General features: G+C 32.8%; 2 protein-coding genes across 3 annotated transcripts in view; one reads left to right on the forward strand and one right to left on the reverse strand.

Annotated features, from left to right (window-relative positions):
* LOC111631822 (trafficking protein particle complex subunit 12-like) overlaps window positions 1-4,184 on the forward strand; it is a 35,708-nt gene extending 31,524 nt beyond the window's left edge. For both annotated transcript variants that reach the window (XM_023376136.1, XM_023376137.1), the window contains 4 exons: window positions 3,155-3,253; window positions 3,326-3,429; window positions 3,503-3,590; window positions 3,664-4,184. In XM_023376136.1, coding sequence (XP_023231904.1) covers window positions 3,155-3,253; window positions 3,326-3,429; window positions 3,503-3,590; window positions 3,664-3,915 — 543 coding nt within the window. In that variant the 3' untranslated portion in view covers window positions 3,916-4,184. The remainder of the gene's footprint in view (window positions 1-3,154; window positions 3,254-3,325; window positions 3,430-3,502; window positions 3,591-3,663) is intronic.
* LOC111631823 (uncharacterized protein C8orf76-like) overlaps window positions 3,985-27,660 on the reverse strand; it is a 33,543-nt gene continuing 9,867 nt past the window's right edge. Inside the window, exons 2-8 of the mRNA XM_023376138.1 lie at window positions 21,689-21,919; window positions 21,522-21,606; window positions 21,077-21,425; window positions 15,221-15,293; window positions 15,101-15,160; window positions 4,186-4,260; window positions 3,985-4,125 (exon numbers count right to left, since the gene is read on the reverse strand). Of these exons, the coding sequence (XP_023231906.1) occupies window positions 4,063-4,125; window positions 4,186-4,260; window positions 15,101-15,160; window positions 15,221-15,293; window positions 21,077-21,425; window positions 21,522-21,606; window positions 21,689-21,919 (936 nt within the window). The 3' untranslated portion in view covers window positions 3,985-4,062. The remainder of the gene's footprint in view (window positions 4,126-4,185; window positions 4,261-15,100; window positions 15,161-15,220; window positions 15,294-21,076; window positions 21,426-21,521; window positions 21,607-21,688; window positions 21,920-27,660) is intronic.

The following is a 27,660-nucleotide window of genomic DNA, read 5'->3' on the forward strand; positions in this document are numbered from 1 at the left end:
TTAATTAATGCATTCTGTTCAACACATTAAGCCATTAATTCTTGCCTGACAGAAATGAAGATTTACTTAAGACTATGAATGCACCCCACAATTCAGATATACTTGATAGAAGAACATAACAATTAGTTAGAAATGTTATTAGCCAAACACTCTAGCACGGGTCTTAAACTCAAACACAGCAAGGGGCCAGTCAAATACATGTACAGGTAACCCCCGTATAACACGGTAGTTACGTTCCAAAAAATTGCCGTGTTATGCGAATCCGTGTTATACGAAACAAAGAACTAATACGAAAAGGAGGGTTAGGTTCCAAAAATTAAAAAACATGCTAGTATATTTTCATAATTAAGATAAATATCTTCATTAAAATTTTTTTAAGTGATACATATTAATATAAATTAAACAATGTTTTCTTCGTCATCACTAAAAACACTATTAATTAACCGAGAGCGTTTTCTTTTTGGCAAGTTATCCTTATCCTCTGAGCATTTTTCTGCATTATCTTCAGATCCATGCTTTACCTTTTGCAAAATGTATGTAATTTTAGATTGCTTGCTTCTAGTTAAAAGGTCTTTATAAATTTCCTTATATGGTGCTAAGCACTTATGAAGAATAAAGCAAGTATGGAATAAGGGAAAAACATTCGGCAACATCAGAAGCAGAAGCGTCGCGATCTGGCAACATTGAAACAAGTTTCGAGAAGGACCACGTGTATCGACAGAAGGCGAGAAGAGAAAATTTACATACTTAAGTACTAAATAGTTCACGAAAATAATAATTTTCGTGAACTATTATTAGTTTAAGTATGTAAAAATTTATTACATTTCCTGTTGTACGAGGGTTTTACCCAATTCTCGAACCGTGTCAGAGTGAATCCGTGCTATAAAAGTACCGTGTTCTATGGGGGATGGTACCAATTTTCGAACCGTGTTAGAGCAAATCCGTGCTATAGAAGTGCCGTGTTATACAGGGGTTACCTGTATATTAGATGCAGGCCATATTCAATATTATAAGATAAACTAAAACATACTGTAATTTTAAAAAAGGCTCTAACAAAGACCCTTTTGTTGCCAGATTGAATTCAAATATCTAACTTAAACAGTTAGACATTTGAATTTTTTCTGTGTGTTTTAATCCCCACAAGATGTTAGAAACATTGATTTTTAGATGAGCACTATCGTTACTTTTTGCCTGCGAAGCGGGTCCTTGCAGCTAGATTCTAGATTACTTACAAAAACAGTCTTTTATATATATAAAAAAACTATATTACATACAAATAAAAACCCAGTGAAGTGGGTCCTTGCAGCTAGTATACCATAAAAATGTAATTTTGGAAGAGAGACACTAAATAGCATATTAACCTGATAATACTAACTACACACTAAAGATAGCTTTCCATGGAATTGTTACAAATGGTAACTGACTCAATTGCATTGAAAATAAATTTTGTCTAAGAAATAAAATACTCAACTTGAGCTATGGTTTACAAAAAAATTGGCCCAATCACTGTAACAGACATCTCTATATATGCCTGAAAATATTACTCCTCTGAAAAAATTGCAGGCAATAAATTATGTGCACCTAGCATTTGCATACAATTACCACTTTGTGGGTCCTCCCTTAGCAGCAAACATGTTGACAATTCATGTAGGCACCAATATGATGTAGGCACAGCAAAGATCTTGTGGAATGTTGGGCCACACTTCCTGAGAACGGTCTTCAGCTGATCTTTTGTTTGGGGCTTGTGTTTTTACATCTCTTTCTTGAGGGAACATAAAAGGTCCTTGATTGGGTTCAGATCAGATGAATTTGGAACTCAGGACTTGGACTCTGTTTTGGCAAGGACAAGCAGTAATGGAAGATGTGGCTGGAAGATCACATCTCCCTGCAACTGAATAAAGGCTATGGAAGGCAGTAAATGCCATTGCAAAATTGCCTGGTAACATTGTGCATTGATAGTTCCATCATACAGAACAAAATCACCAATATTAGAATACTCAAAACACCCTCACAGTTGAACCATGCTTGGAAAAACTTGACTTCCTGCTTCACAGTTTTGGGTTAGTCCTTCATTTGGCTGGTGGATGACTCTCTGTCCAATATTTTCATAAAAGACTAGAAAGGGCAACTTGTCAGACCAAATACTCTTTGCCATTGAGTTCTGGCCATGACAGATGATCCCTATCCCATAAAAACTGCTTCCTTTGCTGAACTGGCATCAACATAGGCTTTCTTGTATGAAGTGTTGCCCAACATTCCACAAGATCTTTGCTGTGTCTACATCATATTGATGCCTAGATGAGTTGCCAACATGTACGCTACAAAGGGAGGACCCACCAAGTGTAATTGTATGGAAATGCTAGGTGCACATAACCCATATCATGTAACCTGTTCCTAGCAGTTCATCAAGATATAAGTCATCCTATTCATTTGCTCCACAGTTCTTCCACTTGCAGCTTCCAACCATCATACTAGGTCTGTATTTCATGACAAACCAATGCTGACAGTAGTCATTTGCAATCTGCCATTACTGCATCTAGGATTCATTATAAAAACCAGTTTCTTCATAGTATTTGAGGAAGATTCTGATAGTAGACTCATTCAAACAATTCCCAAACAATCTGCTATATAGTTGTTCTGTTTTGTCATTTCTGGGGATCTTATAGCATACTTGCAGTCAGCCTGTGTTGTTCCATTTTTTACATTTTGAACAATGCAGAGACTACACAAGATTTTATAGTTCTCTTTGTTTGCATACTGCCAATTGAGCAATGTCTGCATGTAAATTTAATGCCTGCAAATTTTTGGAGGAATAATGCTTTCAGGCATATATAGAGATGTCTGTTACAGTAATTGAGCCACATTTTTTTGTAAAAACATAGCTCAAGTAGAGTATTTTATCTCTTAAATGAGTTTCATTTCAAATGCAAATGATTCCAGTTTTCTTACCATTTAAAACAACTACAAATGGGATACACCTATTTATTGCCAAGATTCAATTTTTAAAAATTTCTAAAAAATTAACCTCTGTTATGAGGTTATTGAACTATAAGGTTCAATTTATAAATTTTATAATAGTTTTACATCTTTTCTTCTTAACTGTTTATATAAAATTTTAAACATAAAATTATACAAACTTTTATTGTAATTTAAGGATTACGTCATGGCCGTAAAGTTGTTAGATCTTTTGATACAAAAAGATGAGTCTCACAAACCACAGCTTCTTTCAGCCTTTGGTAGATTATATTTACAGGTAACGTTCATTTATTATTGTTAAACATGAAATATAATCTCTTATAAAAATATTTATTTTTATGTGCATTAGTTAGGAGATGTCAAAGCTGCCCAAGAATGTTTCAGTCAAGTCACCATAATCCGATCATCTCTACCAAAAGAAACATGGCATGAAGTTGAAGAGCTTGTCAACAAGTAAACTTTTTATCTATTGATTAGGCAAATTAATAATATATCTATTTAATTAAGAACAAGGAACTTTTTTTAGAGCCATGATGGCAATTGCACAGAATGGATATGCCGATGCATACAATTACTATAAACAGGCTTATTCTTTAGATTCAAACAAACCAATGGTAATATTCTTTGTTGCTTTGTATTAAAACCGTATATTTTTTATGATTTATCTTACCTTATCTTACCCTACAGCTACTAAATAACATGGCCATCTGTTTGCTGTACATGGGAAAACTGAAAGAGGCACTGGCTCTGCTCGAGAAAACTGTACAGGGCAACACACCCATGTGTCTGCACGATGGGATCATTTTCAACATATGCACATTATACGAACTGGAATCTTCTCAGAGCTTTTCTAGAAAACAGACCATGCTTAATCTGGTGGCAAAACATGCTTCTGACAATTTCAATACTTGGTGTTTGAAAATTCAACCATCTCACTAGATATTTTAATTAATACAGCATACACACAATATTCCTCTATGAAAATGTTATTCACAGTACTTAATACTTCTTACAATTAATTTTGAAATTACAGTATTATTTGTCAATGTAAAAAGATGTAAGTATTTACAAATTATTTCAGTCATTTTAATTTCTTAGAATCCAACCAAACCACATTATTTCAAACTGCATCTGACTTTGTGTAGATTCCTGGAAAAGAAATGTTTTAGACTTATCTCTAAATTTTGAAATAAAACTATTTAAAATTACCTTGTCACTTAAGACTTTAGGATGACACACGTTTTCTGCATCAGATATCTTGATATTCAGCTCTCTCAAATATATCTAATTATAAAATATTTGAATTAATATCAGTTTGACTATTTTGTAACTAAGCATCTTTGATATAATACAAATTAAATCTCTGTAGGTATACAACTGCAAAAACTACTGTAATTTAAAAACATAATGACTATTTCTTTTTAAAGTTCAAATCTCTGTAAACAATCTTAACAATTGATTTGAATTTTACATGAGACAATATAATTTTTCAGCATTTGACACTGATTTTGTGCTCCAACTCCAGACCATAACACTACCATCTTTAAATTTTATGGTTGACACAGCACAGTCCTTCAGATGCTGTTCACTGGACATCCACCAAGTCTAGACATGATCATCAGAATGCCAAATCATGTATCCTGATTTGTCACTCCATAATGCTGTCTTCCACTCTGATTGACTGTCCAATGATGCCATTCTCTGCACCAAGTTAAATGATGGCAAGCATTGACTGATGCAAATATATATATATATATATAGTCTAGTATGCTATTTATGCCAAGTGATATTAATAAGAAGTATAATTCACTGTGAACGGTGTTACTAGGGTTTCTCAAATGGGATCCTGGTTGTTTTTTAACCTGGGAAATTTTTCTTATCCCGGGAAATCCTGCAAATTTCTTAAAAATTCACTTTTTTTTTTATTTTGTGTTAAGGTTGAGGAATTTTGCAAATAGAAAGCATAATTAACTCATTCACTGTCAGAATACATTTGTATTTATTAATTTTAAACCTACCTATTAGTTTTTTTTTAATTTTTGCTCGTTATAGCATGTCACAAATGGTCAATAATCAATATATAGCTTATTTGTGGCAGGACTATAAAAATTCTTTACTTGTCGGAACCTGTAATATCTGGAATAATTGTGCTTACGCTGTCTTGAGTTTTAACCATGCCCAGTAGCTTCAATAAATGCCTGACGCCAGATTGTGCAAATTGGGCAAGGATACAAACGAGTACAAAGTCTGCAAGTATGAAGTTTTTCTTCATAAACCTGATTATTAAAGCCAAATGAATTGCCGAATTATCGAGCTCTAAGCTTGATGCCGCTATTAAAGCAGCCAAGGTAGACAAATCAAGAATACTAGAGAGCGAAAGAAGTACTACAATCTCGAAAACGAACTCGAAATCTTCCAGGCTACAGGTGAAAAAACACATAATATCTGTCTTCTCTTAAATGCATTAAACACTATTCCAATCACATCAATTGAATCGGAAAGGGCATTCTCGGTGGCAAGACTTTTCATTACTAAAATAAGAATTAGAGTGAGTTATCGGAGTATTGACCATCTTTGCTTTTTAAAATCTTATAAAAGTTTGCAATATTTTGTATTATATTTTATTTAAAAAACGAAAATTACCTTCTAAATTAGAAGTTCATTTTTTTAATTTTTAACTCAATTCAAAGCATTTTGTTGTTGTTGTTGTATGCAGTTTCCAGCAAACTTTAATTTAATAAATTTTCTACGTAATTCAAAGGTAATTTTTATTATATAACTTACACAGCATTATTAATATGATTTTGGAGGTTACAGAACTTTAAAATTACTTTAAAAAATGAAAAATAATTAATTCTATCCTGGGAAACAGTTCACTTTTATCCCGGAATCCTGGGACAAGCAAAAGACCGGGAAATGAGAAACCCTAGGGGTTACCAAATATTTTTCTTCCGAGCACTTTCGACGAATGTATTTCTGTCGTTTTCAGGCAAATAGGAGATTTTTATATTGAACATGAATGTTTGAAACAGAGAAGAACACACACAAAATTTAAATAAAACAATTTTTTTGGATGTCATTCGATATGAATCCAGTACAATGTTGTGAATGTGATGTAATACAGCGCATACGTGGTATTGTTTCCCGTCAATAGTGTGACAGATGATGTAAATCACCGTTTAATCGTTTGTATAGGGCGATCCATATGTTGGGCAGTTCCAGCATAGATGCATTTTACGTTTCCAACGTTGTTATATATAGCGACTCCCATATAAAGAGGAGCTTTCGGTTGTTGCAGGTCCTGAGTATAGTAGAGTGAGCCCATAACGGGTTGTAATTCATGTCGCACACCCTTCTTGCAAGTTCAGTGTTGCACCGTCTTTTTGCCACATCATCCTGGTGTTTGGTAAGCAGATAGCCAACATTCTTGCTGTGGCCGCAATGTATCTCGTATTATTCCCCGTTATGGGATTTTCCAATGGAACCGCATTAATTCCTGACTTCTCAAAGATGGAGAACTTGTCTCGGTCATTGCAGAGGAGTCTGCACAAGCTAGATAATGGAGAAAGAGGCAGGAGCAGACTAGACCATGTTGTCTAAACATGTGGCAAATGTGTCTCTAATATATAGTCTCAAAAGTTTCTAATATATATCTCTCCATCAATTATATGTGGGTAAAAGAAAGTAATGCGACTATAACTTTCTTAGATCTGTGTATACATAGATCCTCGGAAAAACTACTTTTCTCAGTTCATCACAAGAATGCTCTTCTCAGTATAGTGGCAATGGCGGCATCAACATAACATGCAGGCTGGAATGCATTTGCTGGGATGATGTATGGTACATATTAAACTTGTGATGAACCAATAAAAGTAGTGTTTCCGAGTATCTATGTATGCGCAGATCTAAGAAAGTTATAGCCACATTACTTTCTTTTACCCACATATAATTGATGGAGAGATATATATTAGAAACTTTTGATACTATATATTAGAGACACAATTATTGCCACATGTTTAGACAACATGGTCTGGTCTGCTCCTGCCTCTTTCTCCATTATCTAGCTTGTGCAGACTCCTCTGCAATGACCGAGACAAGTTCTCCATCTTTGAGAAGTCAGGAATTAATGCGGTTCCATTGGAAAATCCCATAACGGGGAATAATACGAGATACATTGCGGCCACAGCAAGAATGTTGGCTATCTGCTTACCAAACACCAGGATGATGTGGCAAAAAGACGGTGCAACACTGAACTCGCAAGAAGGGTGTGCGACATGAATTACAACCCGTTATGGGCTCACTCTACTATACTCAGGACCTGCAACAACCGAAAGCTCCTCTTTATATGGGAGTCGCTATATATAACAACGTTGGAAACGTAAAATGCATCTATGCTGGAACTGCCCAACATATGGATCGCCCTATACAAACGATTAAATGGTGATTTACATCATCTGTCACACTATTGACGGGAAACAGTACTAAGTATGCGCCGTATTACATCACATTCACAACATTGTACTGGATTCATATCGAATGACATCCAAAAAAATTGTTTTATTTAAATTTTGTATGTGTTCTCTGTTTCAAACATTCATGTTCAATATAAAAATTTATTTGCCTGAAAACAATGGAAATACATTTGTTGAAAGCGCTCGGAAGAAAAATATTTGGTAACACCGTACACAGTGAGTTCTACTTCTTATTAATATATATATTATAATATAATCTTTTTTTTTTATTGGTGGCTTGTGGGCCCAACATAACCTTGATAACCCACAGTGAACAGTTCTGTCATATAGAAGTCATTAGCAATGATTACTGCATCTGACAACACACTTGAGAGTTTGGAAATCCAATCTGTTAATTTTCTGGGCTCACCGTCTGGCAGATCATGTTGTTCAGTTGCATTTCCACTTGACCATAGAATATTTACAGGGTCTGTATAGGTAATTCCATCTGTGATTCCCTGACTTATTAACGTTCACTTATTTCTGCATTTCCCCTTTCCATTATGTAATATTTGGCCAAGTCTATTTAAGCCCATTTTGTACACAATTTTATAAATTTTTTATTAAAAACACTTTCACTTACAAAAAATGAAAAAATTGGTGTAAAATCAATTACGTAATTAGCTATGTCATTTCTACATCATATAAAAAATTCACAATTTAATGTAAATTTTATTTAAATAAGAAAAACTTGCATTGTGTCCTAAAATCAAATTTTCTTAACTCTACAGCGATATTTTGGTGTACTTCCAAAATTCCGTAGATGGAAATTTGCAATGAGAAAGGACATATCACAAATAATAATCCTGTCAATTTTGATGGATTGATGATCTCCACATACTGTATGTGGCCAGCGGTAAAGAATACAATGAATAAACATACATAAATTGTATGAGGTCCACCATGCAATCCAAAAATGTCTCATACACAATAGCGTTAAACTGACTGACAGTTCTTTGTCTCCTTACTACATCAACTGACTGCAATGAGTTAACCAAATGTCATGCAGGTCAAAAAATTGGGAGAGTTGTGTATGAGACACAATCACAATTGTTTGAGGTGTGAATCAGTCTTTGTGTTAAGAAGGTTGAAGGATAAAATGTAAACAAATAAAATCTTCGTGGTTAAAGTCAATATCTATCGGTTTAAGCGGTGGTGCACTCCAAATATTCATGTCAGAATTGATGTGCTTGGTTTTCTTACGCTCTCTATACAATCTGCATCATTTGGATTAGTCATTTTGGGCTTTTCTAATTCCTTTTAAATTTAAATTACAGTAGAGTCCCACTAGTCTGAACATGTTTCGGTCGGCAGAGAGGAAATTTTTTCTAACAAGAGGTCCACTTAGAGGTGTTCCCCTCTCTTTCCTCAGTGAATCAGGTGAATGAGGCTTCATCAAGCTTGTCAAACATTGAAGGCCTTGCTGTTTGTCAATTTTCAACTTATTTTTTTGAAGTAGAGGCACAAAACTGCTCAATTTTTGTGTGTAGTTTTTTTTCCAGTCAGTTATTGTGGCCTTGCCCATTGCAAACTTTACTGTCAATTTTGTTGCCCTTTCACCCTTGTCCAGCCTTCTCAAAACATCCAGCTTATCTTTCAACGTACACATTATGTGTTTCCATTTCATGGCCATTGTAGCAACAGACTAAACTAAACTAAACTATAATAATGTAGAGCAAAAAGTACATTCAAACATCCACAATTAAGCATGCTAACTCACATAGTAACACCAGTCAACTGATTGGAATCCTGAACTGTATGTATTAAAAACATTTTTACATATATATTTTCTTAGCATAAGGTTGTTGTTGAGAACAAATCACACAGTAACACTTTTAGTGGAAAAGGGTTGGTTTATTGATAGGAAAGGATATACATTTTGGACTTAATGCCTCTCTTCAGTCCTATTATAACAGATTTATCGATTGTATTGAAATATTTAGGATATGTGTACAAAGGTTTATACAATAAAACATAATTACCTGAGATTATAGTGACAGTTAGGACAACACGACTCGTGAGAAGACATAGGTGAAAAAAGGAGGACCCTTATACACAGTTTAACATTATGTGCTAGAATAAAAAGAGGGTAAACTTAAATAAAAAATTAAGTACATAATTAAGAAGCAGAATTTTTATAAAATTAATAAGGGAATACCTGTAAGCTGTGAAATAATTCCGATGAAATGTACAAAAAACATAGACCAGATAGGAGAGGCTAAAAAGATGTGAGTATTCTCTGTATCATTCACTGAATGTTTGGTGTGTTGACTTACACAGAGGGAGGGAGGGAGGTAGTATATCTTAATGGGCTTTGCTACTTAGGAATGGTTGCCAGATGTCATTGATGACTGTACCTGTATTTAGGTTCATTCTGTATATTACATTTGTTTTGATAATTTCAATGTGTTCATAAAATTTTCTTTTAATAATATTTTTTCTTTTTTAAGAATTTTGATGCTGTCGAGTGAGATCTCGCAGCCTGCTTGGTTGCAATGAGTGGAGACTTGCTGAGTTGGTGTAATCATACTTCACCGCTCTTATATGATCTTTTATACAGGTTTTAACACTCTGCTAGTTTCACCTATGTAATAGTATTTTGGATACAAGGTTTACAGCTTCACTTGTACGTGTATTATTGCATAGTATACATATAAGTGAAGCTGTAAACAAGATTATTATATAATAAAATGTCGGTATTACTATTAGTTTGTTCTTTGGTTTTATTGTTTAGTGTGAGTGCTAAAATGATATTATATGGTGTTAGTATTCTTTGGATGTTTTCAAAAATAGTAGGGGTATAATCTAATTTTTTGTAAATTATTTGTGTCTTTGGGTTGACCTGATGAGTGGTTGTGTAGCCATTTGTTGATAATTCTGTTTGGGTAGTTATTTAATTGAAAGGTGTGATAAATTTGGTCTATTTCTATGTTTTGGTTAGTAGTCACTTGTATGTGTTTTGATTTTGTTCGCATACATATTGAATATGTTATTTTTAATATACATGGGTGTGCTGGAATAGTAATTGATTACTTTACTGACATTATAGGGTTTTATGTATTTTTTAAAGGTAATGAAATTATCATGTCTTAGTATAGTGATGTCTAAAAAATTAAGTTTGTTGATTATTTTCATTTTCTATTTTGAAACATATATTTGTCTAGATCATGTTGGCATATTGAAGTATGATTTGAGGATTGGTTAATTGTTTGTTATAAACAACAAAGCAGTTGTCAACATAATGGTTGTAGAAGTATGGATAATATTGTGGATGTTAATCATGTGCAGTTCAGCGAGTTTTGGACTGATGCAAGAGCCCATAAAGATACCATCTAATTGTCTAAAGAAACCATTATTACAAACAAAATAATTATTGGCAAACAAATACGAGTTGGGTTATCCATTTGTCACAGTTTAAACTATTTAATGTGTTTATTATAAACTTTCTTTGAATGGAGGGGTACATGTTTTTTTATTTCGAGATTTTGGAGATTTTTTATGAACTGGTCAGGGTTTATAATGCTATTAATTGAATTATCAAATATATTTAGTTTATTTTTAAGGAATTTCTCTAAGCTGTAAAGAACATAAAATTTAATGTCAATCAGTGGGCTTAAGATTCATTTAATTTGTGGTTTTTACTCTGATTTTTACTCTTGAGTCTGGGTATTATCCAGTTGTAATCAAGAATATTACTAACATCTTTTGTATTAATATAATTAGATTCTTTAAGTTTTTTAATCATTTTTACTAAACTTTCATATATGTTTAAAGTAGGATCTTTGGTTAAAATGTGATGTTGAGAAGAGGAGACTAAATTAAGTTTAACTTTATCATATTTTTCTTTTTCCATTATAACTATGTTTGGATTTATCGGCAGGGACTAAAATTGTTACCAGTTAAAAAGTTTTTAACTAAAGTTGTTTAAGTTTGCTATGAAATTTGATTTTATGATTACTAGTATGTTTATAATCTAAAATGTGTTCAAAATTGGCCCTAACATGGTCTCTCTCATTAGTTTCTATTTTAGTTAGTATGTCCTCTAAATTTACTATGAAATTATTAATGGCCCAACAAAAATTAATTATAAAGTTTAAACCTCTGATTAAAAAATTTTTAACAAAATTAGGTATTATGCAAGTACTTTGGTTTACAACTAACATTTGTTCCCAGCTTTTTCATTTGTTTATAGTTGGGTAATTTAGTCTTTTAACTAATTTATTATATTTTCTACAAGTATATGGGTTATCATAGTCGACTTCATAAGTTTGTTTACCTTTAACTTTTTTGATTTTAGATTTGAGTTTTTTAATTTTGTATCTTTTAAAATTAACTTATTTACTTTTTTAACATCATGGTTTTGCATTGATGATGATATGGATTTAGGTAAGGTTAGTGTTGGAAGTTCTAATTTCTCTAATAAAATAAGTGTTTAGATACCATATATCTGTTAATAACTTGTTCAGTTCTTCTTCCATCTTTTTGGTGTTTGCTGGCAGGTCATGGTATTCTTAGATCTTGCTGTTGAGAACAAATCACACAGGAACACTTTTAGTGGAAGAAGGTCAGTTTATTGATAGGAATTTTACAGTTTTTACAGTTAAAATAATTTTAAGGTAAACAATGAAGGCAGGTTGCCATTTCAAAATTACAAAGCTTGTTTTTGTTAACTGTTTGCATCCTCTATTGAGTACAAGTCAGATGAAATAAAGGGTGGGGTGATGATGTTGGATCTATAAAAACCAGACCTGTTTTATTGCTTACTTCTGCATTATTTCAATTACTCGGCTAATCTGAACAGTGCTCAGTTCCAATTAGTTCAGACTAGCGGGACTCTACTGTATACATTTCTGTTCATATTTCCTTTCCAATTTCTTTGACATTATAAAAATTTTCTTCAAACCGCACACTTAGCTTATAACTTTACAAATTCTATTTTAATATCAGTTATTATTGCTAAATAATATTGTAGATCCTGTCATTCTGTACAAACTGACACCAATTTCAATGTCCTATCTCTTTGCGATCTAAAGTTTCACTGCCCAAATGCCACACTGCTTCACCATTTTCAGTGTTCATGCACAACTGCATACCCCACTATCCACCATTTTAAATACAGATGTAAACCTTCTATGGCATCATTCTAATAGTGGAGTTATATATTTACTGGAGAGATACTGTCAGGGCCTTAAGAAACAGCAGACAAGATCTGGTCCACCAGTACACCATTGTGGGCAAGCTAATGTTTGACTACATTTTAATTTTTGTCTCTTGGCAAAGAAATGAGGTATACTAGGCTCAACAAATGACTAAAAGTAATGGAAGATTCTGAGAAGCATAACTCTCATGCAAGGGAGTTTAAATTAAAAAGACATTTGGAATATCAATTAGAATTTTTCTTTTTTATATTCCTTTGGGTCCTTATATAAGGTCCTTCATTCAAAGGTGGCTATTCTAAATGAAGGTTTGAATAAACCTGGAAAATTCTGCATGGCTAGCCCATAGATTGAATGCAAACCTACAACCAAGTACCAGTGTTTCACCTGTTTCTCACCTGTCAAGCATTTATGGGATATAAGCTTCAGCCATCTAAGAATATGAGTGATCTAGAGTAGCAGTTGCAATATCAAATTTTTAAAAAGTCAAAGCCATCTCCAAGAATAAATTCTTTTCCAAACACAAAATTCAAAAAGTTACTCCTTTAATTTACATTTTTGATCATCCTGGTTTCCAATAATGTTAAATAAAAGCCATTCTAATTCCAGTTCCAATTAGAAATATAAACACTGAGGATGACCTTAAAAAGGTCAAAACATAACATCAACAAATGTGTTATAAGACTTATTTACTCTATAGCAGTGTTTCTCAACGAGGGCGATATCGCCCCCATGTGGGTGTTTTTCCATGTTCAGGGGGTGATTAGTAACAATTTATATTTTGGGGGCGAAAAACAATTTTCTGGTCGAAATAGTAAAACATTATATTAAGAATAATTAGATATTTTATTCGTTATATTGTAAGGAACCAAGTCCGAGCATTATTTTTATTTACTTTTATTTTGCTTTTTATTATATTTTTGTTTGGGGCTTATGTTGTGTTAGGACGAAGGTTGCCTCACCATTTACCTTAGAAACTTAAAAATAGAAGAGAAACCAACTCACCAACAAGAGAAAAGCGCCGTAGAAAAAAACTCGCGGAAAAAAAGTAAGTCTGCACCAAGAAAAGGGGGGAGACCCCACAAGCACAACTTAGGGACTCGCTAAACCTTAAAGAATAAAAACATCCCGAAAATTGTCAAAAAGAATAATGTAAAAGGTTAGCGAGTATTGTTGGAAAATAGGCTGCCTGACAAATAGAAAAAGTTTATTGTTAGCAAGTAAGTATGTAAATGAGGGGAGTGATCACATTCAGAATTGTGACGTCACCTCACAGTATAGTCTGAATATCAAGTTTAGNATTTTGAAGTTATTCGATTTGTGGATCCACAAATAGAGAAAGTCTGGAGAGTTGAGGAAATAGGTTCCTAGTATATTGAGGTGACGATTAGGATCTTTAATTCATAAGAATTATTGTACATAAATTAAGTCTTTGATTTTGTCGAATTCCAAAGGGAAATAGAATTAAGTTAGAAAATAGATTGATTTGAGTTTTGTCGGGTTGATTCTTATTGATTTTCATTGAATAAATTGTTATTTGATTTTTACTAAATTTTGTATATAGTTATTACTAGAAATATTTATTAAATATTGGATTGTTATTATTTAATTCGGTGCATGCTTAAAGTCCAGGCCTGGCACACTAACGCGAATCCGCGTAAAGTACCCGTTAGTTATTACTAGAAATATTTATTAAATATTGGATTGTCATTATTTAATTCGGTGCATGCTTAAAGTCCAGGCCTGGCACACTAACGCGAATCCGCGTAAAGTACCCGTTAGGGTACAGCTATTTCCGGCACACAGTCGTGTCAATAATTGTTGGAAAAGTCGGAAAAATAATATAGTACTTTACAATATTAATCACTAGTCTATTCATGCAGTACGGCAGTATGAATTTGGCGTTAGTCTTAGCCCTCGACATCAGAATTTTGAAGTGAAGGGGCGACAATTTGTTAAAGGTTGAGAAACACTGCTCTATAGCTTCAGCTCGGTGATATTAAAAATGTTGCAACATCTGTAGGAAAATTGTCATAGGATGTCATACAGGCATCATTTTGCCACCTGTATCTAGGCAAAAAGAAGTCTTACAAGGTACTAAAAGTTTATTTAAATTGTATTGTTGTTTCACAGGAAATTATCCCATTGCTAAGACATTGTAATTACTTACTACCATCGTCATGCATTTGCACTAATAAAGTTTCATCTGATTCCAAACCCATCACCTTGGTACAAAACAATTTTTGTTAATGAATGTAGTAATGTATAATCTGTTTCTCTTTTGTAATCTGAATGCTTTGGATAACATGATTTTTCATCAAATATCAAAAGGAGGAGGACAGTTTCTTAAATTATTTTATTAATATGTAAATATAAGTTAAGCATTTGGGACTGATCCCAAAACAAATAAGTTGTTTTGGTAATACTTCTTAAAAGTAATTTTTATAAAGTGCATACCTCTGTCATATCTTTGATAAATTCATCATCTATGTCCATTGTGCTAATTAATTCATTAATCTGCAGAAAAAAATTGATTAATCTCATAAAATGCCAAACATAAGAAAACAAATTACTCACCAGTTTCTGCTGCTGGGAGTTATTTTTTAAGGCAAATGACCGATAACCAAGTATACAAGTTTGCAGCAGGACTCTGAAAATAAATAAATATCATTTGTATAATAATTTAGCTTATGAAAAAATGGAGTGATCAAAAAAAGTACATATAACATTATAAAAACCTATATTATATTTAAATAACACAAAATGTGATTATAGACTACTTCTTAATTGAAATATTACAACCATTGTAAAAAATAAAAAGTTTTTAATAATAATAGATTTTTGGGATGATCAAACAAGTTCTCAAATATAATGATGAAATTTTTTGTAGATGATGGTAGATATTCCATCTTGCTAATTAAAAATTATCCCGCCAAAACGTACTCATGTTTATCTGCCTTGTGATGTTTATTTTAATAAACAGGTTAAAAATTTTATAAAAAATTACAAAATTGTTGTTACCTTCTTAAAACCAGTGGAATACACCAGTTTTTGTGATTTGCTAAAATATGCATGGTTTGAGTCTCAAATAACACAAAAGAAATGTTTTCACAAATGTTAATGAAGTTTATTTTTCACTCCCTGTTGTTAAAACAAAATAAGAAGACTGCAAATAAAGTAGCAATGATTTTATGTGCATGGTGCAATGAGCCATTACGTTTTAACTGTTTTCATGATAAAATACTACCCAAAATGCAGTCATGTTATTGTGAGACAGTCATTGTAATAATTATTGTATTTACATATGTAATAATTTCTTTTTTTGGCAAAAAAGAAAACTTTAAATTATAGAAAAAGAATATAAATGTCCTGATATTTTATAATAATAAACTTTACTGTCAATAATTAAAAATGGCATAAAAATTGTACATAAGAAATTTAAAAATGATAAGATTAAATTATAAATGTAAAAAAAACTTTGTGTATGGGGACTGAACCCAAAAACAAAGCCTCCTCATGTGACACCTTAACTAATCACANAATAATAAACTTTACTGTCAATAATTAAAAATGGCATAAAAATTGTACATAAGAAATTTAAAAATGATAAGATTAAATTATAAATGTAAAAAAAACTTTGTGTATGGGGACTGAACCCAAAAACAAAGCCTCCTCATGTGACACCTTAACTAATCACACCATGCCACTACTTCATGAATCAGTCTTCCATATTAGTATTAAGGGTGGTAGAAAACTTTCATCCTAATTTTCTTGAGATTGCCTGAATAGTGATCCTGTCACTTTGGTAGAGTTGTGTGAGGGTTGTAAAAGCGCATTGAAATTTCGACTAATTATGAAACTCCTAAGTCGGAGAGTTTCGAAGATCAAATCAGATCAAGAGGGTGTGTTGGTGACAAAACCCAGACAGGAAGAAAACTTTCTTACTTATTGTAAAACAAACGCGATGAGATGATAAACGGCAGAAGGGAATGTCGACAGAGAGAGAGAGAGCTTTGTTGAGATGCTTGCGAACAAGCGTCGGGTCAAAACAATCGAGAAAACAGGGGTCTAATGACTAAAGGGACATCTGTTAAGTCGTGTAAGCCCAAACCCGTTAGGGAGTAAATGGCCACAAGAACATCTGGTAGACTGTTTAGGTTCAAAGATGCCAGAGAAAAGGGCCTTAATGGAGTAAAATATGAGCACGGATTTCATCACCTTTCCGACTTTTCCCGACCTGGATCAGTCTCAGGTTTCGCGTAGAGACAAAAGAATGACCAATCAGGGTGAGGGAGAGGATGAACGGGAACAATCAAAAGGGTGATATTCAGGGAAAATCCTATAAAACCCCCAAATCTCAAGAACAAACAGCCAGTTCTCCTCCAGACAAGTGTTTCCGCCAGTGGCCCAAGATCGCCATCCATCTGCAACATCACCCATCAGAGTCAACTCCTGTGCAACGGACACTCTTTTGTCAAGCTTGGGACACCAGTCTGCACCTGTCCACCGACATCGGGAGCTCCCCACAAAAAGATCTAGATCGAATTTTCTGTGTCATTATTATGTAAGGTAAATTTACATCAAAATAAACGGTTTTTGTAAGACACTTGTCATCTTTGTCTCCTGCCACCACCACCCACATACGATTTGCCCCTAGGTTTTCCTGACATGCAATTAACTTATTGCCCCTAAAAGTTGGCAACCTTACAGTTGAAGTACAAGTCAAATCCACAAAATTTTGTTGAAATCAGTGACGAACTATTACTTGGTTCCATTTGTCAATGCAGTAAGCCATTTCTTAACAGCTCTCTATTGTATTGAAAGACATAACTCGCTCCTTAAAAATTTTGTTATAGCTCTTTGATATCAAATATGGCTATGAACTTCAAACTATACAGCTGTAGAGAAGAGTGTTTTACAGTCGACCCCCCTATAACACGGGTTCCTATAGTTCGGATTCCTATATGACGGTGAAAAAATTGCGATGGTATCTGTACAAACATGGTAAAAAAACTCCTATAATTCGGTAAAATGTCATCGGGCAGCCGAACTACTTTCCGCCATCCAGCGCCACGCTATAGAGAGTTTAGCCGGGTAAATTGAGTTTACTATCGTCTGTACAGTATTATATATAAATTAGGTACTGTACATATAATTATATATTAACTTAATTTATTGTAACTTTATTATAATTACAGTAGACCCCCCTATCCCTTATACACAGTTTAACATTATGTGCTAGAATAAAAAGAGGGTAAACTTAAATAAAAAATTAAGTACATAATTAAGAAGCAGAATTTTTATAAAATTAATAAGGGAATACCTGTAAGCTGTGAAATAATTCCGATGAAATGTACAAAAAACATAGACCAGATAGGAGAGGCTAAAAAGATGTGAGTATTCTCTGTATCATTCACTGAATGTTTGGTGTGTTGACTTACACAGAGGGAGGGAGGGAGGTAGTATATCTTAATGGGCTTTGCTACTTAGGAATGGTTGCCAGATGTCATTGATGACTGTACCTGTATTTAGGTTCATTCTGTATATTACATTTGTTTTGATAATTTCAATGTGTTCATAAAATTTTCTTTTAATAATATTTTTTCTTTTTTAAGAATTTTGATGCTGTCGAGTGAGATCTCGCAGCCTGCTTGGTTGCAATGAGTGGAGACTTGCTGAGTTGGTGTAATCATACTTCACCGCTCTTATATGATCTTTTATACAGGTTTTAACACTCTGCTAGTTTCACCTATGTAATAGTATTTTGGATACAAGGTTTACAGCTTCACTTGTACGTGTATTATTGCATAGTATACATATAAGTGAAGCTGTAAACAAGATTATTATTTAATAAAATGTCGGTATTACTATTAGTTTGTTCTTTGGTTTTATTGTTTAGTGTGAGTGCTAAAATGATATTATATGGTGTTAGTATTCTTTGGATGTTTTCAAAAATAGTAGNCGAGTAAGTTGAGTTTACTATCGTCTGTACAGTATGTAAATTAGGTACCATAAGTCTAATACAGCACTAATTTTATACATTTCTTGTGAAATAAACATTTCTTATTCAACGGCCATAAAAATTATTTATATTAATGATGTCTCCAAAGTTCAACGAAGTTTTCGCAGAAAAATAACTTATCAGAAATTGCGCCCGCCATTTGGTGCACTGCTCCGCGACAAAAACAAGCTTAAGCAATGGTGACGTCGAATGGTGCACACTCGGTAAGTAATCCTAAAATTTTTTGTTTATAGCATAGTTTATATGGATTATTCCCAAAAGAATATACGTGTTTTGGAAATGTTGAGTCGAATTAGTCTAGGAATTGATTAATTTTATGGAAGAAAACCTTTCAAACAGCCGTAGTCCGTAAACTTCACACGTGATTGGCAAGGTCTCCTAAAACATCAATTTCATAAAAAACAGAATGTATCTACTGTGTTATAGGGGGGGGTCGACTGTATATTTCTGAATCAAACGAATAAAAGTATAACTGTAAATATATGAACTGAAAGAAAAAACACAAAAACTTACACTTGCAATTTACACATTATACATACAAGCTATAGCTTACATTATCTTTACACTAGGAACATTAATATTAAACATGATTATTTTTAAATGAGTTTAAGTGAATTTAACTATTATGCTATTCACAATAATATTTCCTGTCATATGGCACAGTGACTACATTCATTATCAAATCAATCAGTAATAAACATAATTTTTGTATTTTGTATTTTAATTAATTATATTTCTGAAACATCAGAAATTAAAGGCAGCTTATCTGGTTATGTTTGGGACCTCTGTGTAATGGAAAAGCATGACTACTATACAATGAGTTTAAACTCCCCACATAATCTTGCTTAATTTAAATGGCTTCATGACATTTTAATTAGTTTGGCTAAACAAATTTTGTTCATATTACAACTGCTAAACTAGTTTGATGACTTCAACTCATTTAACTTTCCTACAATTAAGGTCTCGACCTTAATATGATGTTTATAGTAGGTATGAGGCTATTTAAGGCCTTGCACTTTTAAGTTTATTTTTATGTAGCAGAGTTGAGAGCCCTATATAGCATAGGGGTCATATATGTTATAGTTTAGGCCATGACAAAACCAAATCCATCTCCAATCAATTCTAACTGTAACAGGAAAAATTATGGTCAGAAATACTGCTCTTAAAATGCTGATGAAGCTGATTGGGAAATCCTTCAAAGTTTATGAAAATATATATTTTAAAATCAAATTTTGTTCTAATTATTATCTATTATTATGGCATTACATATCAGGTTGTAAAGACTGCTCACAATTACAACATTTTGTATAGTCAATAAAGTATGGCTGCATTTCTTTATGCAGCGAGAGTGTAGAGAAATGACATCACAAGCAATGTTGGCCATTTAGAAATGAGTTTAAGAGTGTTTGCTGTAAAGTTCTTCTCAAGCGCTGCATAAAGAAACACGGCCTATGTAAACAAAGTATATATAATTGTAATTGAAAGTTAGATATATACTGTAGTGTGAAATCCAGAATTTTTACCGATTTTTTTTTTTCCAATTAATGTCCCGTTTTACCTAAAAACTCATTAAATTTCCCTAAGAAACTAGAGTGAAAACTAACTTAACAGAGGGAGAAATTTCACCTCCCCCTTTTTTTTCTCTCAAAGTAAACATTTGCCCATCTCGACAATATTCCCACACTACAAACTTAAAAGTTGATAGTTAACATATGATTTCGTCATTTTATTTGGGTTCCGGGGACAACTTTGACCTCCCCGCACACCTTTTACCTCGCAACTAATTAGTCACATGACAGTTTTCCCACCGCGAAATGATAAAAGCTGCTATTCTCCCCCCCTCCGAGGAGTCACTTCTGAAGATTTAACTGTAACTTGTGCCCTACGTTTGTGCTCTATGTTTTGTTCTCTAGGATATCTAAACCCATAAAGAGGTATGGAACTAATTTTGTGAACTCTCTCTCGGCACTTTGCGTTTTAGGGACTCAGAAATTTCCCTTGATGATGGTTATTGTATCATATATATAGGAACTAATAATTCGTTGTTTCTTTGTTAAATTGGTGTCCTCCTTTACTCGTATATCGCCTGTCACCTTAACGACGGCACTTCTCCCTCCTCCACTTGATCCGCAAAATTTTAATCCCATTCCCTCGGGATAAACTAAAGAAAATTTAAGCCATCTTCGACTAGTGGGCAAGTCCCTCCGACTTGAAAGCCAATCCACAGAGGTACGACGTAGTCATACCCCCTCGGTTCTCACAGTAGCAATCTGTTTCCACAAAGAAGCATTTATGCAATAAGTGGCTCAACTAAAACAAAATGTTGGCTTACTGTCTGAAAAACCAATTAACTAAAAAACTCTAAATTCAAATTAAATTGTAAAATTAAAATTCTAATAAAATATACATACCTTGCTCTTATCAAACAGGCACAAACTATTAATGACTCTTTACCACACATCAAATTATAAGTGGAGCATTTTGTTTCCAGTGTATTATTTTCTTGCTTACAAATCTGGACTTCTGCTGTTCGATAATCTTTACTTTCATCAGTAAAATTATCTCTTGTGTCATTTTCTAAATGCTTACTTTGTTTGTCTGCTAAAGTTCTGTTACTTTTGGGAATATTCAAAAGACTGGATTGCAATTTGCTATTGAATTCTATTCTAAACATTCCAGAATAACAAAAAGCAATTCGTATCCAGAAGTCATAATTCCAGGGATGATACGTCAAACAATTCTGAAGTAATTTAAGTTCATCTGAAAAATATAATTTTATGATTAATTTTAAATATAATAAAAATATTTTTATTTTGAACTTTACATTTAATCCAAACAATTTATCACCAAATTTACCTTCATATCTTCCCATCTTATGATAAATGGTTGCTAGAAGATTCCAATCGGTGATATTCTGGTCAATGTTCTGAGAAGATGAATGCTGCATGATGAAATAGTTTTGTCTTTTAGTTGTATTTTAATTATATGTAATTTAGTTATTTATATGGAATTTATATACCTACTAATTGTAAAGCGTATTGAATAGCTTCTCTGTGATCTTCAAGACAAAGAAAGGAGCGAGATATTCCTTCCAAACAGTCACGTTTCACAGTCATATTACTATCATCCAATAAATCTAAACATCTTAAGTATTTTTCTGCAGATTCTCTGTATCTGTGTTGATAATATAGGAAATCAGCTTGAAATTTTAATATGCTGATTCCATCTTCACAATTGCTATCTTTATTAAACCACTGAAAGATGATAAAATTTGTTAATTGGCATTAACTTTTAAATTTTTTTGGCAGGTTTATCAGCAGAAATTGCTTTCATATAGTGCTGCATGTAAATGTTGACTAAAGCCTGTGAATTGGATAATGCTAGCTTTGTCTAAGTCTTTTGGTTAAAGCAAGTAACACATTATTAATTTCGAACTTATCCTAGTCCAAAAGCAGATAAAGCTAAAATTGTATAAAAACAGATGACTGAAGCAAGAACAAAAAATCTTGGCTTTATCCACCCAATTTTGGATATTGCCAGCTGGACAGTTAAACTGTTGTCCTACCACTCAGGTAGGACAAGTTCCCCTCAGAAGACCCACGAACAAATCCAGATGGGTCAAAAAACCCCAAGAATTTCTTGAGGTTGTCTATCTCAGATATGTCAGGTGACAAGGGACAAGATCCTTATCACCCAACTGTCCCACCAAGGGCCTGGACAAATCCAAAATGGGCTTAATAAAAAGGTCCTCTTCATGCCTGCAGGCCAGAAAGAGAGAAAAAAAATTCTATTTTGGATAAAGCAAGGAGAAAATTTTGGTTTTCACTTTAGCTGGATAATTTGCAAGCTGTCCAATGTAGGTTGGATGGATAAAGAATGAATTTTGTTTTATAAATCAAATAGAATTTATTATTTCTCCATTACATAGCAAATCAGGCAATTTAAATAAATGTTGCCAGTTATTTCACCAAATTACCACCAGATTTAGTAAAAAAAAAAAAAAACATGTAAAGTTAAAAATTGTAGATTTAGTTTTAAAGTAACAAAAATAAATAGTTTGATTTACAGAATACCAATATGGCATACACTGTATGTTGATCATAGTAATGCATACAGTTGAAAAATGTTAAAAGATCTTCTGGTGAAACTAACATTTTTGCATTTTTGCAGCACTTAAGCTTCAAATAAAAGATAGTTTAACAGCGTGTTTTTGTGATTGTGTGTGTTTGAAAGGACATTTAAGACAGATGTTTTTGTGTTTGTTTTGTTTGTTCAATAGTACTTACTAATATAATGTAGCCCTGAAGTTTATAATTGTTTTTTTAAGAAGTCATGATAGGCATGAAAAAATTGTTGCTGTATTGCCAATTGGCTGGAAATCTGGCCAGACCTTGCAACATGTCTTGTTCTCGCTTTCCACATAATGGCTAAAAAGCAAAAAGCTCATGCCCATAAAAACACAACTTACGTACTCAACTGTATCCAAACAATGGTAGATAAAGTCCAAATTTTAATCATTGTTCTTACTTCATCCATATGTTTTTGGATAATGTAAGCTTTATCCACTTTTAACTTGAACAACATTAAAATGAATAGATTACTTCTTGTTTTAACCAAAGACTTGGATAAAGCTAGCACTAATCAGCTAATTCTAGCTTTATCTGATTCGCAGACACTTTAGTCATAACACATACATATACAAGGATGGATCAAGAAATTCCAGGACTGATTAATTTAAAATAAATTTAAAACCAAGATATATTCTAAACCTTAAGAATAATAATAATGATTATGGTTAAATGGCATGTGAATAATTCACAGTAGAAATGTCAGAAATCTATTAGGTTAACCAAAAAGTCTACATTTAAATATTGATAGGAAGTGCTTTTAATGGAAGGAAATATCTTCAATAATATAATTTTCCATTCTGTGTAATGAAGATTATTATCAATTAAACACATTCTCACTATTCATATGTCACAAGTGACTCATGTTTTTACAAGTTGAATATCAAAAGAATATTACAATCTTATAATCAAGATGGGTTGATAATGATGATGATAATAAATGCAGAGCCCAAACGGTTAGGAGTTGAATGTTGAAATTTGATACACAGTTAGGGTATGTCATGAGAACATACACTAAGAAGGGATTTTTCGAAATTTCCCTGCAGGGGAGAGGGACAGGATTAAGGCTTACCATGAAGAACTCGGCTTCTATTATACTATTTTAGATGTGGTTTTTTGTGTTTTAATAGGGTATGCCATGAGAATCCACATTAAGAAGGGATTTTTCGAAATTCCCCTGTGGGGAAGAGGGAGAGGGTTAAGAATTACCCTGAAGAACTCGGCTTCTACTGTACTATTTTAGATGCCTTTCTTGCATTTAAGCAGGAAATTGAACACATTTTTAGACCCTTCTAAAAATTCTCAACGATATTTAGTGTTCCATCATATATAAAGTTGACATGGGGAGCGCATGCGCGTAAGTTTGCTTTATTTGAACTCTGTCTTAATGTTCGATTTTATACTCGAATTTATATTTATGAATGATTCTGGAAGATCCAGCTTATTTTTTGAATTTAGTAAACCTGAAGAACCCAGAAAGAGTTACGAAAAACTTTATTATTCATCACTTAGTGCAGTGGTTCTCAACTGAGGTACATGTACCCCTAGGGGTATGAGTGTATATCGAAGGGGTACATCTAACTTTCATTATGTTAATCAATTTGCTGTAAATTATTAATACAAGAAATGACAAAAACTTGCTTTAAAATATCCCAGTGTGAACACCAATTTCCCTTTTAACAGTCTAAACAACTTGTTTATCCTCTTGATTTGACTGTCTGTTTGTGCCATTAGTGCCGAGTGAACCTGTATTCTAGTAAAATTATGGTTTAACCAAGCATTAACTTTAGAATAGAAAAAAATTTTTTATTCTATAATTATTCCTCGATAAGATTGGGGCTTTTTGTGTTTTTACTGGTCTACTGGTATTAGGAATAATGAGGCCTGGATTGTACCCCACCATGCAATGCATGTCACTGCATGTGTGCACTACTTGATATTTAGCAAATTTAGATGTTACATTTGTTACAAAAATTGAAAGATTCATGTATTGTTCTGCACATTATAAATTTGCAGCCATTACTTTCAAGGTCAGTACACAATTATAATCTCTATTTAACAACGTGGGAACCAAATTTTGAAAAAATTGCTGAAGATTTATCGCAACAAATATCCCATTAAATTTTGTTAGAAATTATTGTAGAATAATTTAAATTTTCTTTATTGTTAATTATAATTATTTATTTTCAGGAAATGTATGCATGTATTGAAATGACTTCTGTGATTTTATATAATATACTTGTCATATAATAATAAATAAATGTATGTACCTGATTAAATTTATTATTATTTACGTAAAATAAGTAATTCACTTTTAGTTATAGATAGATAAAGTTTTTTTTATGGTACTCAGTTATAAGGGCTATATACATCTAATGCAGTAATTATAAAATTTATATACAAAAATATAAGGGGTACTTGAGAAACAACTAATGGGCTAATGGGGTACATAATAAATAAATGTATGTACCTGATTAAATTTATTATTATTTACGTAAAATAAGTAATTCACTTTTAGTTATAGATAGATAAAGTTTTTTTTATGGTACTCAGTTATAAGGGCTATATACATCTAATGCAGTAATTATAAAATTTATATACAAAAATATAAGGGGTACTTGAGAAACAACTAATGGGCTAATGGGGTACATCAACAAAAAGGTTGAGAACCACTGACTTAGTGGTACTACGCACCAGTTAGTGGTTGCAGTGAGTCTTAATTATTGTTATCCCGGTGTGGTAAGCAGATATCTAAAAATTTTCTAGTCTCAGAAGAGGGACCTAATTCTTGCACTCGGTGAAAACGGGTAAGAATGGCTATAATCTAATAATAATAATCTTTGCTATCATTAGTTTTTGTACGGGCAACGCCTGGCTCACCTGCTAGTAAGTAATATTATGAAGTTATTGTGATGTTGCTATGAAGTCATAGGTTGTCTTTGTCTCCAAGATCTGTTGAGTTAAGCAAGGTAATTTTGTATATACCTAGAACTGATATCAGTCAGGATACATGACTGACAAAGACGGGTTATGACATGGTCTCACGGATTTCAATAATACTGTTTGTGTGGATAAGCCTTGTTATGAACCTTTATTGAGCAAAGGAAGCAAGTGCACTTCTCAATTGCTTTTAAGAAAATCAGTTTAAAAATTTCAAGAGACATAAATTTTGTGGAAACCTTCATTGAAGATCATGTGGTTTGGCAGCCATATGCTTTGATCATACTTGCATAATTGCTGGTTTGTGTCTCAACGAGTGAATTTGTTTTTTTTTCAAATCAATGCACTTTTTACATAAAATAATTGAAAATTACATGGATTTATACATTTTGTCTATTTATTTCCTATTAAAAATATGAATTTTCTCCCTTCCTTGAAAATTTGTTTTTTACTGTAATCGTTCATTAAAAATATTAAGTCTTGTATCTCATCTGATGCATCTTGTTAACTCTCCCATTTACAATTTGTGGACCATCCCATTGTGTAAAACTCTACTGTAAATTAAAACAATTTTTCTTATGTTCCTTTCATTTTAATGGTGCACTACCTTCACTTCATCATACTGGTTGTTTCATAGGTTCTTTGTTGTTTTTACCGTAATCAAGATCACAGTTTTCCCAAATTTTATAATCTTAACTCAGCACTGTGTCATGTATACTGAGGTTCTTTTCCAACACTATATACTACCCTGTCATATTTGCAGTAAGTTCAAAATTTTTTACATCTATGTTGTTTGTTTTCCCTTTTGTAAATCATTTCCAATTTAATCATTATTTTAGCTTATACCTGTTAATCAATAATCACCATCCATATTTTATCTAATGTCACAACTCCTGCATTTCCCATAATCCACGTAGTTTCCTAATGATCTTTTACAATTTTGTAACATTATAATAAATTTATGCTAATTTGTATACATTATGCTAACCTGTATGTAATTTTTCCTATATAATTGTAACACAAGAGTTGAAAAGGGACATAATTGTCCGAAATGCATACTCAAAGAAATAAAGTTTTTTAAAGTTTGTCCTCTTTTTTATTGATGGTATAATAAGTCTAGCAAAAAAGAAAAGCCACCTTAGCACTCATATAACTCAAGACAAAAACTTGCTTCTCAAGATTATAAGGTTCCTTATTGCAATCCTTTCATAAATTTCTTTTTCAATAAAAATTCCTTTTGCACAATTCTTTCTACAGAAATTTCCTCTGTTCTTGTTCCTCTTGTGTGTCCCTTCTATCAGGTCTTTCCATCATGTCTTGGTAAGCCTTTGTTCATAACTAATTGCAAAATCCCCTGGAATCCAGTTTAATGAACTTTTCCTGTGGAGGCTCCTATCATGTGCCATCTTTTCTTCCTGGACTTTCTGATGACATTACTAATCACAGAACAATCTCTGCCATCCACTTAAGACTGTGACACACTAGGCAGTTTCCCACCCGGAGACATGTCTCCAAGCAACAAAAATCTGTTGACATTCAGTGATGTCCAGACAGACACACAAAAAGACCAGTTGCCAGAGTCATATGATAGACCTACCTTACCTGGTAATTTTTGCTAATGGCACAAAAGCATGTATCTTTGAGTACCTTCTCATGTTATTCTTTAATAGTTTGGTTATACAGTAAATTGGTTGTTATGATTGAATTAATGAAATTAAACATTGTGCTCTATCAACTGTTGACAAGCAACTGTCCTCCATTTTTATTTTTGTGTTATAAACAAGAGTTGTACTTGTGATAAATTTATACATGCTCATTGGTTACAGCGAGTGACAAGAAACCTTTTTGTCTCCCAAGAGTTAAAGCAAATTGACTCCCCAACGACTGATTGCCCACTGCCCGAGAAACATCTCTCTCACAAAAATCAC

The sequence above is a fragment of the Centruroides sculpturatus genome, unplaced genomic scaffold (assembly GCF_000671375.1).
Source record: "Centruroides sculpturatus isolate CEXI.00-Female unplaced genomic scaffold, Cexi_2.0 scaffold180, whole genome shotgun sequence".
Lineage (NCBI taxonomy): Eukaryota > Metazoa > Arthropoda > Arachnida > Scorpiones > Buthidae > Centruroides > Centruroides sculpturatus.